The sequence below is a fragment of the Embiotoca jacksoni genome, unplaced genomic scaffold, assembly GCF_022577435.1.
Source record: "Embiotoca jacksoni isolate LCO1_2020_lvr unplaced genomic scaffold, fEmbJac1.0.p SCAF_30, whole genome shotgun sequence".
Classification (NCBI taxonomy): Eukaryota; Metazoa; Chordata; class Actinopteri; family Embiotocidae; genus Embiotoca; species Embiotoca jacksoni.
Genome location: NW_027185382.1, coordinates 4,133,408 through 4,152,749, shown reverse-complemented (window position 1 = coordinate 4,152,749; position 19,342 = coordinate 4,133,408). Strand labels below are relative to the sequence as shown.

At 42.5% G+C, this 19,342-nt stretch overlaps 1 protein-coding gene across 2 annotated transcripts in view; it reads left to right on the top strand.

Moving 5' to 3' along the window:
- The window catches only part of LOC138206948 (fibroblast growth factor 14-like), a 45,471-nt gene extending 26,483 nt beyond the window's left edge, over nucleotides 1-18,988 (top strand). For both annotated transcript variants that reach the window (XM_069163845.1, XM_069163846.1), the window contains exons 2-5: nucleotides 170-280; nucleotides 3,233-3,336; nucleotides 13,616-13,814; nucleotides 13,927-18,988. In XM_069163845.1, coding sequence (XP_069019946.1) covers nucleotides 170-280; nucleotides 3,233-3,336; nucleotides 13,616-13,814; nucleotides 13,927-14,075 — 563 coding nt within the window. In that variant the 3' untranslated portion in view covers nucleotides 14,076-18,988. The remainder of the gene's footprint in view (nucleotides 1-169; nucleotides 281-3,232; nucleotides 3,337-13,615; nucleotides 13,815-13,926) is intronic.
- The last annotated feature ends 354 nt before the right edge of the window (nucleotides 18,989-19,342 follow it).

Below are 19,342 nucleotides of genomic sequence, written 5' to 3'. Positions count from 1 at the left end.
ATGAATTCGTACATTAATCACCGGTGAAGTATTCTGCTGAAACGGGCAGAATTTACTTCGAGTTTTGTGTCATTTCATTGATCTACAAGGGCCGTACGATGTGTGGCGTGTCCTGATTTGAAAATCAACTGTTCCTTCTCCCTGTCTTTTGTCTGTTTGTGGCATCTAGAACCACAGCTGAAGGGCATAGTGACCAGGTTGTTCTGCAGACAGGGCTTCTATCTCCAGATGGGCCAGGATGGAAGTATGGACGGGACCAAAGACGACAGCACCAACTCATGTTAGTAGACACACACACACACAGAAAATATGGGAAAATATGCATGTGACATTTTGTGGTATACCGAACTGAATTATTTATTATAAGAGGAAATGTTTTGATTAATAATGACAAAGGTGCAACATATCTGCCCAAATCTCGTAGCAAAGAAAAATCCTTGCCAGTATTTCTAAAGGCTGAATTTTAAATCGGAGACGACTTGTCGAGTCTCTCGCTCGTGATGTGATGAAGGTCAGAAGATACATTTTCTTCGGTGTGAAAGGGAGACACCGGTGAGGTTGAAGGTCACCAGTGAATCCCAGTTATTATAGAAATATATATTAAAAAAAAAAAGGCTGCAGCAGTTTAATGTCAAGTCGTTAAAACAAAAACTATCAACATACTGTGAAGCTACGAAATTCAGTCGAATTGATCTGAGTGACGTTTTTTAAATCGTCTGTATTGATTGAAATTGTGTAGTTTTATAGAATAGTGTGTTTATAATGGCTGAAAGCCACAAGTGGCTGCTCAGAGGGTTTTATTTCATCAGGGCTCAGTTTCTTACCTGTCACACCTGTCGCAGTCTTCAGGGAGGAGCTGGAGATGGACGGCTTATTGATTAATGCAGCTTTTGCAATATTCTGATGTACTCGGCTCAGACCAAATCAAATGCTAATCAGTAATCAGTCCAACGTGCAGCTCGCTGGTCCAAGTGTCCTTTCCACATTGGCTGAGCCATCTGATCTCTGCTCTGCGCCCGTTGCAGCGATGTTATACTTGTTTACTACGATTTCTTCTTTCCTTCTTTGCTATTTTTTGGCAAATGTCTCCCCGTCGCCCATTTTTCTAATTTCTGCCACATCCCTGCATGTAGATCAAACAGAATTTCCTGCAGCTCACACTTGTTGCCAAGCTTGTTTTTTGTTTTTTTTCCCGACTTGTTTGTCAGTTTATCTGGTGAAGCCACATTCAGCAGAGGAGGGGAGAGACATATGTGACATTTGAAGGCTTGTTCACGAGCGTGATGGCGGTTTAGAAAGTGTGACATTTATCAAGGACGATAGCTCGCAAGTGTGAGCGAGCTGAAGGTGCTGCTGAACAATGTAAATGTTCGTCGACACAGTTTAACAACTACTCCTATGCACCTGTGATTAATCAGGGCTGTGGTGTCTCCATCCACTGTCACCACCTTCATAAGGGGTTATTGTTGTGTTATATATATATATATATATATATATATACACACATGTTGACTTTCCTCAAAGAATACTCTAAATGATGATCTTATAGTCATGACTTGGTTTGATGTTTTTCACTGGAAAAAGCAACAATATACAGAAAATCTGTGAAATGCAATACTTCAGTAAATAAATGGAAGTTAACTATGTCAGCAAATATGTTCCTCTATTTGTCAAAAGTATGAAACTGAAGAGATATTCCAATAAATATCGTTGACAGTGAAATCTGTGGATTATCTAGCATTCAAGACACAACGTCTTTAAGCAAGATCCACAGCCAACAACAACTCATCAAAAAAAAAGGAGCCGCAAACAATCCAAAAATCCACAAGATCCACAGAAAACCATAGAAAAGTAGAAATACAAAAATATGTTCAAATGTAGGAGAAGATGAGAAACACTTACATTGCACCTTTATCTGAATATTGTCTACATTACACCAACATACAGCCCCCGTGCATCATGGGAAACACTCGGTTCACCTTGAATCTAGTGGGACGTAGTTTCTGTCCTAACAAGTCGACTGTCTGCTGTCAGCAGGATAATCAATAGATATGTAAAACAGCTGCGATTTCAACTGACCCTCAGACGCAAGAACTTCAACAACCTTGAAAGGTCACAGCTAATGATCTCTAATAATGGACATCATTATTATCATGTTTTCACATTAGAGAGGATTTAGATACAGGATGGAAATGTAATAATAATCATCAGTTTCGAGCTTTCCAGCTCGTCTGCATCGTGTAATGTTGAGAGGTTTTCTTCTTCTGATTGGTTGACTGAGACGACACTTCAAGTCTGATTGGAGCATTTGCACTATTTAAATGTTATTTCTGACTCTCTCACATGCAGACTATTGCTCTGCTATGAATGTTAAAGCAGAAGTAAACTGTAAACCTCAGTCATGTTTTTCTTAGTGGATCAAGGTGCTGCTATCAGGCTACTTTTATGTTTTATATGTAAATACAACCCATGTTCACACAGATAAGTATTTAAGTATCAAAATAAATAATATACCCTCTGTGTTCTGAGGATGCTCAAGCTTGATTTTTTTTTTTTTTTACCAATATGGCTGCTCTGATTTTAATAAGACTAATATTGAGACATAATTAAAAAAAAAAAAAAAAAAAAAGCAAATTTCCTTTTACTGTTGCAAATCTAGAATTGATAAGGGATTGCAGGAAGTGAACAAATACACCAGTGACACCAGCTTTGTCTTTTAAAATACCACCCTAAGGCTACGAGGGTGTGATCAGCTGTCTCTTCCTTTACCGTCACCGACCGCTGCTCTTCAAATAACACTAACCTGATGGAGCTGAGAGCTGGACTGTGCCTTTGAAAAAAAAAACTCAGACCTTTGAAAGAATAAAATTAAGATACCACAGGCTAATTACACTGATATCCTGAACCTCTTACATTTTTCATCAGTGTTTTTTCATCCAAGCGTTCTGAATTTAGCTGCAGCAAACCCTGTGATAAACTGCACCTAATTTAGTTGACTTTGGTGACATAATTAAAACCAATAAACTCTGATTAAGGTGTTATGGTTTAGGCAGACTATTTATACAAGATTCATTTCTGCATGAATTTGTTTGTAAAAGTGCTTAAATCCTTCTAAACTTTGGCATTAATGGTTGTCTTCTCTGCCTCATGATAGTCGTCTCATTATTAATGATATCTTAATTGTAATGTCGAGCTTCTGAAACACATTAACTTTGTGTCTTTTTGTCCGCAGCTCTATTTAACTTAATTCCTGTGGGTCTGAGAGTCGTGGCCATCCAATCAGTCAAGACCGGCCTCTATATCGCCATGAACGGAGAGGGTCACCTCTACTCCTCGGTGAGAACGCGCAACACGTGCAGAAACATGCAGCATAAATGATATCAGACGTGGCCGAGGGACGGCGTCCGTGAGCTTTTTGTGACGTGTGCACAGCTGTTGTCGTCAGAGCTGCTGTTTGTGAGTCAAACCGAACCTGCTCTTTCCTCGGGGCAGTCCTGCTGACGGATTCATGTCTTTTCTTTCTTTTTTTTTCAGTGAGGTTGTGGGGCTGACTTGCAATTCATGTGTGGTTCATTTCGGTCCTGGATGTTAAGTCTGTTGACTTTAGCTGTGATCAAAGTGGTGAGATTACATTTTGATTTTAAAAGGAGGAATCATTTCTAAGGTGTCCAAGGAAGGCTTCATTTTATCTAAATCACAGCTCAAAACAAAAATCCGTGCAGAAATCTAAGAAAACAACTATATATTGTAAAGTTTAAGAAGCTGGAACTGGTGAATTTTTGCTTACACAACTGAAAATTGTTGCATAATAATTTGAAGTGAATTGACTGATGGGTTACTTGACAACATCTGCAGCGAGCAACACTGAAAACAGGATCTGGGCTGAAGACTAACGGCTCGTTGCCTCATTGATATGAAAAATTTAAATAAATCTTACCTGCATTCTCGTTATGCAGCTTGGAAGTCCAACTCTCAGTTCGCAGGTGTACTGACTTCTTGGACTGTATCCAAGGAAACTCTTCCTCTCCATCTGGAGGATGGTGCACTGTGGAAAGTAAGGGGGAAAAGCATCACTCACCTATAACAGAGGCAGAGACATTACTGCATTCTTCCTGGAAAATATATGCAAAAAAATATGCGGTTGTTCTGAAGAGGTGGCAGAAATCTGCAGCTGATGAATTGTTAAAGTCAATTCAAAGAGAAACTAGAGGTCTTGTCAGAGGTTTTGATTGAGACAACAATGCAGAGTCGGAGCGAGCGGCGCGTAATGACACAAAAAGCTTTTTGCATGTCAGAAGATAAAATTAAAGATTTATGTTTTAGGGTTTTTTGGGACAGAAGATTGGAGACAGTTTCATTAGATAAAGAGAGGACGACAGGAAAAGAGAGATAAATTACTTTGAAAAGATGCCAGCAAGACATATTAGTCTGATTACGGACAAGTACGCATTCAAGAAGAGGGAATTCTTTTACTTGAAAATAGTTCGTTTCAGTGTCCTTTCAAGAAGCATCTATTTCCTGAACACGAAAATATCAGAAGAAGAAAACAACAATAAAAAAAAAATAATTGGAACGTTGTAAATGAAAAGTGAAATATAAAAATAAAAAGCCCAATTAGTGTCAAATCAAAAGAGACAATATGGAAGACTTGAAAGAGCCGAGAAAAGGAGGAGGAGGAGGTGAAGAACAAGTGGAGCGGAGAAAGGATGGAGGAAAATGTTTGAGTGGAATATGAATTATTTCTATGCTGACTCTTCAGAGAGAGTTCAAACTAGTCCGCTGATGTCCCCTCCTCTGACATCATCCCTCCTTCCTTCCCCTTTTATTTCTTTTTTTGGGGTGAAGATGACAAGAGCCGAGGAGGAGGGGAAAGGAGGTGACGGGAGAGGAGATGAAAGGAGGGAAATGAAAGGGAGAGGTGAGAGGAGTAAAAGGTGAGGCCGGGACATGATAAAAAATAAATAAATGAAAGGAGAAGAGGAGAGAAGAAAGAGTGGAGGAGAAAGGAAGGTGAGGAAGAAGTGGGACAAGGACAATGAGAGGAGGAGATGGAGAGCAACTGAGGAACAAAAGAGGAAAAAGACAGAAGGAGGAGGGTAAAGATGGAGAAACACTGTTGTGTACACACCAAAGGAAAAGATGGAGTGGAAGGCGGAGTAATAAATGCACAGGCAGAAGGGGAAAGGATGGGGAGGAAGAGAAAGTTGTAGACAGAACAGGAAACGATGAAGAGGAGGCTGTAGACAAAGGGATGAGAGGAAGAGAAAGGAGTCATCGGAAAGAGAAAGAACGGAGATCTGTGCTGCTCTGCTGGGCTTTCTCAGCCTGTCGCTGAAAGTCACAGATGCATGAGGGCTTCCTGTAAATAATTGAAGAGGGGGAGTCCCCCCCTACACACACACACACACACACACACACACACACACACACACAGGGTAGAAATCCCCTGTAAAGCTGCATAAAGGGAAAGTGAGGATGTTTGATCGTGTTCCAGCGTTGTGACTCGTGTGCAGGCAGCTACATGATAACGAACATATATATTATATACTGCAGGTCTAATTTATCATGATGTCAGGACTGCTTGATGTTTAATTGGCTGCTGCAAAAGGTCCCGACAGGTGGAGTGTGTTGTAAGGACGGGGTCACCAGCCCGTGGCGATACTAATTAAACATTACGAGGGTGCTATCACAGCTACAGTTTGAGTTCTCCTCGTCTGAACCGGAGCGCTGACATTTACCTTTGTGTGTTTTTTTATAACCGGCTGGTTCGGGTTCACGTTAACTTGTTTATTGGACGGCTTGTTCATTTGGGTTACGGAGGAGGCGTCGGGATGTCGATACAAACAGTATCTTCCACTCAGCCTGGTGCGCTTGTCAGCCGCCTTTTCTGTAACATGATCGAGGTGTAGACCACGAGTCCGAAGCATTTTATCTTTGGAATAGTTTTTATGTGTTAATGTGTTTGGGAGCAGCTGAATATCTTCCATTTAGTTTCAGATTACATTTTATATTTCATATAAACACACATTTCCACTGCTCATACCGGCTCGACTCACCTCTTTTGAGATTGCAAGCGAGCAGAGCTGAGGCTGTGCAGACCACCGATCACTGCGTTCATGACACAGGACATCCTGCACAAACACACCTCTGTTAACTAGTCACGTAACTAAAGCTGAAGCAATTCTAGTTAAATGACTAATCTGCTTGATTAACAGCAAGTCGCTAAACAGAGGAATTAGGGAGGTGCGAACGTTCCTCTGAAATCAAAAATAGAATAGAAATGAGACACGAGGGACATTTGAAACACACTGTGACTGCAGTGTGATCATTACAAATCAAAAGATAATACAATGTGCAAGAAAGGTTTGTGGGGTAATTGTATAAATAATAATGTGATATTATATTTAACGTACTGCTGATTGGTGATTCTATTTTTGTATTGGTGTTTCTGTTGGATGACTGTATGTGGCACAGTCATTAAAATGTGAATTATTTTTATACATATATATATATATTTTATTTTTAAATATCCCTGGCTCATGTTTCTATCTGTGAACATCTGCAAATCTCCAAAATATCACATGATACGAGATGTAAAATAAATTAGGATATGTTTGGGTTGCAGCTTTTTGTTCAAAGAGTATCAAAGGTTTTATAAAAAAAAAAGAAAAAAAAAAAAAAAAAGGAGCATTGCTGTTTGTCTTCTCAGAAACTAAAATCGAGGACATTTCCCTGTATGGTGCATTTTATTTGCAGCAGAGCCACTCCCATCTGAGCTCGCTCCTAAATTTATGCTGCTCTGTTCTCAATGAGATTCCTCATCCTCTTAATGCAAATTGTTAATGATATGCTGCAAACTTAGTTATACATGGTAGGTCTTATTAATCCCAGATGCAGAGCATCTGGGAGTGTGTGTCTGAGCGTGTACGTGTGGGTGTGCGCACGCGTGTGGGTTTGGCATGTGCGTGCGTTTCGACTAACAGATGGCACAGAGTGCAATGAGCTGCTATGTGATAATTATGGAGCATGCTGAGGGAAAGTGGAGAAAAAAAAAAGTGCTGATGAGTTTGGGACTGTGTGTGAATGAGACTTAGAGTGACGAGAGTGTGTTGCTGCACTGAAGTGTGTGCAATGCACATGTGTTGTGCGTGTGTGTGTGTGTGTGTGTGTGTGTGTGTGTGTCAGGGTTGCTGGGGAGGTGGAGGTGTGAGGATGTCATCTGAGAGGTGAAAGAGGAAATTGAGTTTTTCAGCAAGATCATCGCACATTTCCTGTAACACACCACTATTCCTGCTACTCCTGCTATTACTTCTACTGAGTAGGATGAGGAAGATGACAGACAATATCCCATCAGGGATAAAGGTACATGAAGACTCTCCGGTTGAGAATAACGGTGGCAACCCACCTGTTGGTTTGACTTTTGAAGTCTCAAGTTTGACATCTTGGGAGTCGCCATTTTGGTTCTTTGGAGCCAGAAGTGACCATATTTGGACGAGCTAGGGAGGAAAAAGGAGGGAAAACCACCGTCAGAAACAAATTACTTTTAACAGCAAAGTCTTTTCAAACATCTTCAAACAAGTCTGGAGGAAGATTATATCTGAGAGATCATGACTGAGGCTCCCATACAGCAGTGAGCCCTCCCCCTTGAAATCTGCTTGTTTTTGGGACTGAATTGTGCTGAGTGTCCACCGGCCAAGATTAGAAATGGAAATGTATGCCTCGGTGCCGGCCCCAGTGAGTCACACTGTTAGAGCCCCGGTCTGTCTGCTGCAGAGTTCCTGTGAGCCCAAACACCATCAATTCATCCCGATCCAGCTCCATCATCCTCTTGTTGCTTCTCCTCCATCTCCGCTCACTTCCACTTTGGACCAAGTATTTCCAGGTGTGAGAAACATGAAAGCACTGTAAGCGTCAACAAGTCGCTTGAGGCCCACCGAGGAAAGTCATTATATGAACAGCATACGAGCTGAACGAGCTGTATATCTGATCAGCTCTATTCTTTCTGAGCTCTGGCTTGTTTTCAACAAACATAGTGTGTACTGTATGTATGTGATTGTGTGTGTGTGGCATACATCTGTGCACGTAGGCGTGTACTTCCATTCATAATAGTACAGCACTCAGACAGAGTGAGTTCTGTGATGTCTGTATCCACAGAGATCAGAAGGAAGAAGAGTGGAGGAAATAATAAATGTGAGCCATGTGAGTCATGACACACAAACACAGGTTTTCTGGTAACTAGAGACTAAATTAGTTTCTGGTGAGCTGTGGAGCCTCTTCAAAGACATCACTCCACATCATAACATTGAAGAACAAATGCTTGTCCTTTTTTCTCAGCCTTTCTCCAATGAGTCAGCACCTTTCATTCAGCAGGTTGACATGATGGACTGAGGTATACATAAATCTATACAAATCCAACAGCCACACAGTCAAAGACAAGTCAAATCAAACTCATCAGCCACCAATGAAAAATGCAGGAAACCCCCCCTACTCCCCCCCATTCATGAGGCATGTATGAGCTGATTTTCAAAATAAGAGACACCTGATCCGAAGGGGACCCAAACACAGACAGGACCTGATAGAGTGAGATCACTCCCACCTGCAGCAGCACGGTGCATCGGTTAACGAGCAGCTATGATAGAGGACTCATAAAATAATAATGCCCCAATGTAAAGTCAAACTAATTAAAAAAATCATTTATTTATGTGCCTTGAAGGCGTTTAAGTAATAACGGACTACCCTATTTTCAGCCCAAATCTTATACAATATTTTGCATTAAATTGCAAAAGATCTTTATGTAGGGAGCTGATTTCCTCAAGTGTATTTTCAAGCACACTTCCTCCCACCAGACACTGGACCCGCAATACCGAGTGGTCCTTTGAAGGCTATGAGAGTTTTATTTTTGTTCATACAGGTCTGGAACCCTGTTCGCATTAACGTTTGCTCAGGACCTCTGAAGGGCTGAGCAATGAGCAACCGGTGTCGGTGGTAAAGTGTGATGATGTTGTAATCAAGCGTAATTTTCCAAATGTAATTGCGGTGCAGTTTCAGCGAATCTGGTGGTCGATGCTGATTGGCTGAAGGCTGCTCCAGTAGTTTAAAAAATGAACCCGAGGATCTGCAGCCAGGAGGATGCAACAACTGGGAACGAAAGCCGGACCCGTACGGGCTCAAAGTGAATTTGGGTCTGGTACCACCAGGCAGAGAAACCCAGTATCAGACAGGATGTGACCTCACAAATATTTCAACCATCACTTGAGCAGAGCCACAAAACATTCGGTGTGTAAATGTCTCCGTTTCTGATCTCTTACATCTCTCCTCACACACTTCAGTGTTTCTGCGTTTCCCCCAACAGGTCTTCGCCACAACGCTCGCACACCTGATCCAATTAGGAGCCCCACATTTTCATCACAGAGTAATTGGATCAGATGTGCGGGTCTGAAGTGGTTGAGGAACACTGTGGTGTTCCCGACACGCTGAGAGCAACGCTGTGATCAGAGCGAGATGGATGCTGTAATTCAGTCTGCCCGGGCTGGAGGACATCCTTTCAAGTCTCTTCTCTAAGAGCACTCTTCACTCTTGTTTTCTTCTGCCAACACGCTTCTGTTTCCGCTCCTCCTCTTTCCTTCTTCTCTGCGGGGCTCCTTTTCTTTAGAATGATTTGTTTACCCACAATCCCCCTGGGTAATTAGTGCTGTGATAATAACTAGTGTTGGAAACAAACACACCCACTCACTGAACAGTGCACACAAACAGACACACACACACACACACACACACCAATATAAATACACATTGGGCTGAAAAACAAGCTTCGTCCATTAAAATTATGTTACAAGGAGAAACTGCATCTTTCAAGAGGGAACAAATATGAATGATGTGTCCTCACATTTATGAAAACCGAAACTACATTTGTATGTAGTTTTAACCAAATTGAATGATAAAACTAATGCTGGGTATGAACTAAACTTAATTTTAAAAACTTGATTGAACAATAAATTAAACTAGGAAGTGATTACAGGAACGTTCTTGCCTTGCTGGCTTTGACAAACAATGATTGGTTTGACTTTTTAATTTGTGGTTTGTTCAGTTTTACAGCTAAAGCGAAAAATAATTTGGGGGTTTTCAACATGAAGACTGTCGACGATACACCGTCATTATCAGGCAATAACGTGCTTTAATTATCTACCCTAAAGATATTGTGTTTACATTCAGTCTTTATTTAATTTAGAGCCGTGGTTGTAGGGCTTGTCTCCCTACTGAATAGAAAGCTGTGTAAATATGAAGAAATGCTGTTTATATGTTTTCATTTACTTTGACAGAGAAAGTCAATCGCAGCAACAGCAGTGTTACTGAATAAGAGACGATCCATGCCGACCTCCTGCGGCAACATTTCTGAGAAGCTGCACATCAGCTGTGGCGTAGCGGGGAGCAGCGACCAATTAAATCTGGCATCATTCGGCCAATCAATCAATCAGTCAGTCATTAGCCAATGAGGCAGGGCAGTGACATGTCGAAGTGAGGACGTGTCGCCTCGCAGTCATTGTGCAGCTGCACTGAACAGTCGGGTCACTGAACTCTCAGATAACTCTTAGATATTCAACAGGACAACTTCCTGACTGTCTGGTAAGTGGAGGCTCTGGTAAATCATCAAAAAAAAAGTAAAGGAAAAATGCCTGAACAGCAATTATTCACAAAGCCTCACTGCTGTATTGTGAATGTGCTTCCACCGGGAAGTCAAGCTGCAGCAGCACGAGGCTCCAGTTGCCAAGGTTTTGTTATTAGTGCGACCCTGTGCCACATGTGCCAAGACTTGCGACTGCTTTCCCCACCCTGCTTTTGAATTCCTTATTTTTAGGCTTAATGGACGAGGGACAAAGTGCTGCCTGTATCAATTTAGTCTGTTTGGAAGCAGAGTGTTTAACTTGTTAATGGACTCTCCTCCGTCTGATAATGGCCGGCTGAAAAAAAACAAACCGACGTCTGTTCAGTCTGGCATGTATGTGCGTGTAATTCAGAAAGATAACAGCGTGCACGCGTGTGTGCAGTTGCACTAAATCTCTGCAGAGAAATGACAGAGTAGAAAAAAAAAAGAAGAAGAAGAAGAAGAGAGAAATACTAAGATAAGAGGGAGGGAAGGGAGAAAGAGAGAGAGAGTATCCCCTGCTGTTTTTCCAATCAGGAGGCGTCGTCCTCACTTGGCGATTTATTCTCTCTCCCCTTCTCCTCCATGTCCCAATTTCTAACCCCCTCCACCCAAACCTCCATCCCCTCCACCCCACCCACCCACATTTCTTTCATTCATCCTTTCTCCCCGTCTTCTTTCTGTGGGCACCTTGTGAACATAGCTATTTAAGATATGACGACAGAAGAGCATTCAGACAGGCAGGGCTGTTAAAATGAGTCACCTGTGAGGCGGTGAGGTTTTCATCTCAAGTCCTTCTTACAGTTCACCTGTTCTCTCTGAATTCACACCGGAACAAACGCTGCCACTTCAGACCAAACATGAAATATCTTTTATTCTAAAGGCAAGCATTAAATGATGTATGACCGCACTGACCAACATTATTAAGAGTCTGGCTGCGCTCTTTGCACACAAAGATCACCCAGCGAAGCAAATTAATAATGAATCCGGGCTAGAGGTCAAAACAAAATCTATATTATTAAGTTAATTTTATCCAAGAATGAAAAATATGAAGCTCTACAGACTACAACCGCGCTCTTAATACAAATCAAAACCATGGTTACCAAAGGAGAACATTTGATTTGCTGTGTTTGTGTGTGGGTGTCGCTGACATTGCCAATAAATAGAGCATTCATTCATTATCACCCATCTTGTTTGGTTGCCAACCAATCATTTAGTCACATTTCACATCCCAGCAAGCCCTCCTGCTCCTCCCACCATTCATCCCCTGGTGCCACAAGTGTGTGTGTGTGTGTGTGTGTGTGTGTGTGTGTGTGTGTGTGTCTGATACCTAACAGCTGCACACAGGTGCTGCCCAGCCCTACCTTTAATAAGCGTATCACTTTAAGTGTCTTCCTATGTTAGCATGAGTGGATGTGGTAGAGCACGGGATGTTACACATTATTATTGTGTTCGATTACCAATGCAAGTGTGTCTGTGTGTGTGTTTCTCTCTATTGCTGCCCTCCCCTCAGACACCCAACCCTCCCTCCCCCCCCCCCTACTTACCCCTCCCTCTCAGCGCTGGTTGGTTGCCATGGCTACAGTGTCGCCTCTCTTCCTCATGTTGCTATGAGACTCGGACCGACAGACCTGAGCTGAATGACAATGTGTCTGTGGCTCTGGCAAGAGGCCCACAACAACCAATAAGAGGCCGTCTAGACAAACACTTCCCAATCTGGGGTCTGGGGACCTTGTTTGGGTTGGCAGGAGCCTTCTTAGCCATATGAGGAGCAGTTTATTAAGATTAGTTTTTTTTTGTTTTTTTTCATCAACAGACATCCCATTGTGCAATCCAAATCATTCTATAATCAGTGCTTCAAGGAGAAATCCAATAAACGCTTTAATTACAATTGTACAGCAATCTAAAAAGTGTTCATGAAAGCAACACTATTTACTATATTAACTACAGATTTGTGACTATTTATGATGCACAAAGTGCCTCTCAATGAGACAGCCACGCAGAATCATCAAAACCTCAGCATCTCCATTCAACTCTACGAAGTTTTTCAGCCTCTTCTTGTTCACTGTTTTGGTTTTCAGACCCACAAACACCTTTCAAATCAGCAGGCAGCTGTTTACACCTGAAGAAGGTCTGATAACCTGCTGGCCGGCCGAGCGGCAAAGTCAAAAACTGGCTGGTAAAGAAAGTGAAACACAGCAGCTAAAGAAGATTTTACCAGTTTAAAGATCCGTTATTGTGAAAATCAATTGATTTGTCATCTGAAAATCCAAAATATTCTGATATTCTGAATAAAAACGTATTCAAAATCAAATCAATCATTAGTTACAGCCCTGAGGGGAGAGATTGCTTTTCCTAACTGATTTAATGCTGTATTCACATCATATAAAAAAACTGTGGAAACTTCCCATTCACTGACAACAGCTCTCAGATGTATTGTGGGTATTTGTTGAGAAATTGATATGCAAGCTGAAATTTTGGAGCCTGACTTCAGAGACTGCCTCGATCCTGACCTCCAGAAAGAGACGAGTGTTTCATCTTCGGCTGCCTTTTGTGCTCGGCGTACTCAATAGTGCAAGCGGACACGAGGGAGAGATGATTATTATTTAATTTTTTTTTCTCTCACAGTAAGAATAACACCTTGTCTCTGTGCTGAAATATGCTCCGCTGGAGGCGCCGGCACCCATGGAAAAAGACTTTTGACACATCACAGCGGAGCCGATGTGGGTGGGGAGGTGAAATTGTTCAGGCTTCGTGTCACCGGAATCAATCTGCTTTTCTATCTGTTGGGTTTGTGTCTGGTGTGCAGACAGAGAGTGTCGGGGGGGAAGGACACGGGTTGGAGCACGGCATCACTCCCTGTCTGCAGCTGCCCGACATGTTTTTTTGTGTTTTTACAATATCAGAAAACAAAGAGCGGGTGGTTTGAAAACTGCTGTTAAATAATATGATGGATATTTTCTGTGTCCGCAGGAACTGTTTACAGCGGAGTGTAAGTTTAAGGAGTCGGTGTTCGAGAACTACTATGTGATCTACAGCTCGATGCTCTACAGACAGAAGGAGTCGGGCCGGGCCTGGTTTCTGGGCCTCAATAAGGAGGGACAGGCCATGAAGGGCAACAGGGTCAAAAAGACCAAACCAGCTGCACACTTCCTGCCGAAACCTATAGAAGGTAACAAAGTGCAGTTCACAGCATGCTTAGAGTTTTTACAGATGTTTATTTTCATCTCTTTGATTACTCTATTCTTCTACCCCCTCCCCCCCCCCCCCCCCCCGCTGTCTAGTTGCGATGTACCGAGAGCCTTCGCTGCACGATGTAGGAGAGGCGGCGCCTAAAGTCGCCGGGGGCCCGCCCTCCAAAAGCACAACTAGTGAACCGGTGGTCATGAATGGCGGCAAACCAGTCAACAAACCTGACAAGGAGGCGACATAACCCCTCCTCTTTAACACCCCTCCCAACCCCCCAACCCCTCCCCACCACCACCCACAACCTCCTGGCTGACCAGAGGCCAGGAAAAGCCACAGACTCGCCCCACTGCTGCGCTCTCAATAAAACAAAAACTGCAACGAAAAAGGTAACGACACAGCTTAAACTTCTGACCGGTCAGCAGTGGGGCCGCACGTCCCGCCTCTCCTCTCTCCCTATTGGACAGATCCGGTGTCGTGTAGCGAGGCCACAAGGGGACTGCGCTGCAGTTGGTGGCGGGGACAAGAGGAGGAGGAGGAGGAGGAGGAAGAAGTCAGGGCCGGATGCCAGCCAGATATTTTTGAACTGGGACAGTGGCGAGCCCTCAGACGGGAGACAAAAAGGACTTCTGGAAAATATAAACAAAAACATGAAAGATATGTCGTCCTCACTGGTATTTTTCTGTGACAATCTATAAGAATGAGGCGCCTTTTTTCCCTCTCCTGATAGTACTGTTTTCTGTTGCCAGGTATGCTCGCTTGCTGGTGGCCACACACACACACACACACACACACACACACACACACACACACACACACACACAAAATCGACCACTTGGATTCGGCCTTTTGAGTAAATAAAGAACAGATTAAAAACATCAGCAAAGAAAACACTTTAAAACACCAAACACTGATTATTCAGATGCTTAGTCATCGATCAATTAAGATTTAGCAGAGGACATTCGGTACCGAGCTTACAATGAAATGCACTTAGAAATGTCCGAGTGCATTACAAGGTAAACACGCCTGCTAACCTAATGTTTTATCACATGTTATAAAGAGCACAGATGGCTAAAAGCATGTTTGACTTTTCAGTATTCCCTTATTATCTATTCGTTACTTATTATCCTGCACACACAAAGCACTCGTGATTATCCAGCTGCATTGTTGTACAGACACAAACCCGATTTTAGTTTCTACCTCTCTGACTTTTTTTCGGTTAGTTTTTCTGTCCCTTTTATGATGCTTTCCACATCGCTGACACAAGTGTAGCTCAGGAGAGGAGGAGATCATCGGTAAATGAAGAGTTTTATTCCACAAACGCCCTGTTTGTAGCAACACGGAGGTCACACAGGAGGCATGCTGGTGTCCGAGCAGCATGGTAGCAGTCAGTGTTTACATGGAGTAGCAGATATCTGAGGTCTGACGCGGTCAGGTGGCGATCTCAGTCACGAGGAGCCTGGTAGAAGTTTTAGTTTTTTTTCTCTGTTGCCTTCCCCAGTACTTGAAAACAAAAAGGTAGGAATGAGGGTAAAAGTGAACAGGGTACACGATGTTAAAGCCACCATGTGCAAAAAAGTGACACTGATTCGTTCACATGTGTAAATTGGAAGAAGAGGAAGTGCGCTACCAAATTAAAAGACTATTACACATAGTGGCTTTAAACCAACCTGCACAACGGCCTGTAAAATCTGTTTAGGTTACTTAATAGTGTTAGAAAAGTGGTTTCTGTAGAACACAGTGAAAACCACCAAAAAAAAAAAAAAAAAACAGCACATGTTGATTACAGCTGAATAAAGCTGCATGTAAAATCCAAACACTGACATATGGGTCTGTGAGAGAAGAATCAAAGAAGAGAAACCAAATGGACCCCCATGCTTCGCCCTCTCACTGTGACAGTCAGCTCGGCTGTTCTGGACTTGAATCCTGTTCGGCGCTCTGTTTACTTTGTCAGCAAGACCAGATGCCAATTATCTCCTCAAGAAGTCGGTCATATCGCTGAGGAGATATTAATACTGTGATCCAACTCTTCAAATTAGTGTCAGTGACAATGAGGCAGACACAAATTAATAAAGTCTGTGAGGCTCAGGATAACAGCGAGTCTGCTTTTAATGGATGAAAACAGACAGTGTGCGCCTCTCTTGCTTTGGATCCCAACTTTCTGGCAGTTTAATCACATGATTGAAACACCGTCCTGTTTGCTGAAGATGAATGACCTCCACCGATGTTGCCACAACTACAAAAGGAACGAGACAAAGGGGCCTCACAACAAAAAAATCAAGGCTGTCCCATTAATTCTCGCACTTCAACATCAATCAAACGCCCCCCCCCCCCTCTCCCCCTCCTCCTCCTCCTCACCCCTTGAAAAAAAAAGAGAAAGAAATCAGCAGCCTCAGCAACAGGTACGAGTGTGTGGAGCCACGCTGACGTGTCATGTTGTCTCGCTGTGTTGCACACAGGATTCACTCCTCATCTGAACAGACTGTGAACATACTAGACAGCTCACAGTGTTTCTAATTGGCATTTCTCAGATTTTTTTGGGTTTTGTTCCTCTTCCCCTCACATACGCCACATATTTTCCTCCCTTCGCAGAACTCATTAGCTGTCGGTGTTCACCACATCACGTGAACTCATCCAGTCATGGGGTAAAAGTTTGGCCCTGAATTGATGCTTTTTAAAGCAAAACATTGAAAAAAAAAAAAAAAAAAAAGTGATTTCTCGAGTCGAAAAACGAAACATGGAAGAGTTTTTAAGTTTCTGTCCTGTCACCGAACTGTTCTCTTGATACTGAAAATCTGCAAAGTGCGTGTGAAATATATCCCTGCTGTTGGGTCATCAGACAGAAAAAAAAAAAAAAGAAATAAAAAATAAAAAAAGAGCGAGCTATGTTAGTGCCTCTCATCCCCAGCCAAGCTCAAGATGTGAGATCCAGGGCAGCTGGAGATTTGTGTTAAAGTCTCCAGAAGTGGTTTAACCCACGATTCCCCCCAAATAAGCCTCAGAGTGTTTTTTGGACTTCCAGCTCTGTTCTGTTTCATGTTTCTCTGAATAACGTCGATGAGGAAGGAGTCTTTTTTTTTTTTTTTTTTTGACTGGTGTTGTGCTCGTCAAAGAAATGTGGATGTATTTATTGACTACTTGTTGTGTCACACTAGGGGTTACTCGTAGAAAATAAACCCTGACAATCAGGTCTATAAACGTCCTTTTTATTTTTATTTTTATTTTTTAATGTATCCCGTGTTGTCTCCGCTGCCTGTGTGGTAACCTTTCCAAAAAGCCACTTTAATGAAGCGACAGACGAGCGTGCTTTCAGTCGGCAACAAAGCTCATTGAATTATTATCAAGCACCTAATTTGTCCTACACGGCTGGCAGAGGAACGATCTCCATTCAGAGAGGACCAGCTTGTTAGGTTAGCAGTAGGGTTCCCATCCTGTGAAAGGCGCTATTAAAGATCTGTGGGACGTGCTCAAGAATTAATGACGGCCGAGGCCAGAGAAAAATGGCCTGGTTTCCTGGCTACTGCCCAAAGACCACAGCCACAATAGTGTTTCCAGGCTGGTAATCACAGCTCCTGGTTCCAAAAAACGACAGAGGCACAATTACTGTCAGCGTCTCCGGAGAGATTTCTCCCCACTGGTGGTTAACCAGGTACCAAGGCTACAATTATGAAATACCTAACAGCGCACTCGGTGCAGGAAGAGAGCAAGCTGATTTAATTAGAAGCGAGCAATCCCGTCAACCCGGGTCACTTTTAATTTCCACATACGAGCACCACTCGTCTTTCTCCTGGCAGGTACACATGTAGCCATCTTACTTCATCCTGCATGAACTGTAGCTCTGAAATCAGACGGCACAAAATGGACACAAGACGTCATAGGAAACACACACACACACACACACACACACACACACACACACACACACACACACACACATAGAAGAAGAAAAAAGAAGCCGGTGTGAGATGCCCGCTGCAGTGCAGGTGCACTTTAGAGACAGAGGAACATGTGACGGTTCGCACTCGTGATGTAGCTCGTCTCCCTCAGGTTTTCTTTGCCGTTTCTTTTTTTTGTTGTTTTCTGTTCCACTTTATTCCTCTTACAAAAGACTGCCTTATTAACATCTGAATCTGAAACGAGACAGTAAACGCGCTCTCCTCCCAGCTGTTTCTTCCTCTAAACACTCTCACCCCCCCCACACACACACACACACACAGCAGAAACACACTCCTCATCCTATTTTACTTTTCAATTATCCTTTGATCCCCAATCTTCTGTTCACTGTAACTATGCTAGCTTTTTGCTCTCTGCTCGTTGTGTAATCATGCAGCCAGAGAACTCTTTTCTCTTCCTCCTCCTCCTCCTCCTCCTCTCTCTGTTTGGACTGTTTCCCACTTGTTGCATGGTTTTTAAAAGAGGAAAGATGACGGGGGGCTAATGCATGTGGTAATGTAGGGAATGTGTTTTCAAAACAAAACAAACATTTACAGCGTACAGCACCAGTGACACTGAGCTTCTGGCTCATTTCTGCCATCGGTTTGCACAAATAGAGACGCTGCAGCGTGTGGTTCATTTATACATTCAGATATCAAACATCTGGTTTTCCAGTGGAGTCAGAAACAACTTGCAAAGACATTTGTTTTTTTTTACAACATAATCTGTCTTTGCAATAATGCAGCACTGCATTAAAAACTTTTAGTGGAGCATCAATATTTAATTCTTTTGGCTGAAAGCAAAGAAAAAATACAATTATAACCAAAAACACATGAATAAGTAAGTGTTTGATATTCGTTGCTTCTTCTTTTAACAACGCTGGATTTGAGTTCAGGTAGATATTACGGATGCTGTTAGATGTCGGTGGAAACTATTCGTTATTCTACCGCAGATTTATCTTGAAAGTATGAACACGCCCTGGTGGACAATCTTCTTAGACAAAAAAAGTCATGTTAAGTATAAAAAAAACAGACTCATAAATGAAGCCACAAGCTAAGTGTGACTGGTGCCAACCTTAAAGGAGATTACTCTGTCTGTCAGTAAACGTACAGTTACCTTTACATACATATTATGCAAACAGTTTGTCTGCACTGTACAGTTTGTGTCCAAATCCATTGTATACACACAGAAAACAACAATATTGAATAAAGGATTTATAGAAAGGAAGCGGGACTGGACTGATTCATTCAATTTTTGATATCATCCTTTAATCTATCCATCTGTTTAATACCAGCACTCTCAGGTTGAAAGTATTCAAGGACCACACACACACACACACACACACACACACACACACACACACACACAGCTGACAGCCCTTTCAATAAAGCCCTTTATTTGTTTGTGTTGACCGAAGGGCAGACTGTATTATTATCCAATGCAGCAGCAGAAAATAGGCAGTAAATGACAGACTTTGCTGTGCAAAAGGACAGCAGACTCTTCAGCTGCTTGTGCAGCGAGCTCTCACACATTTAACTAAGTACAACCTCACAAAGGAAGTGACATCACTCAGGTTAAATG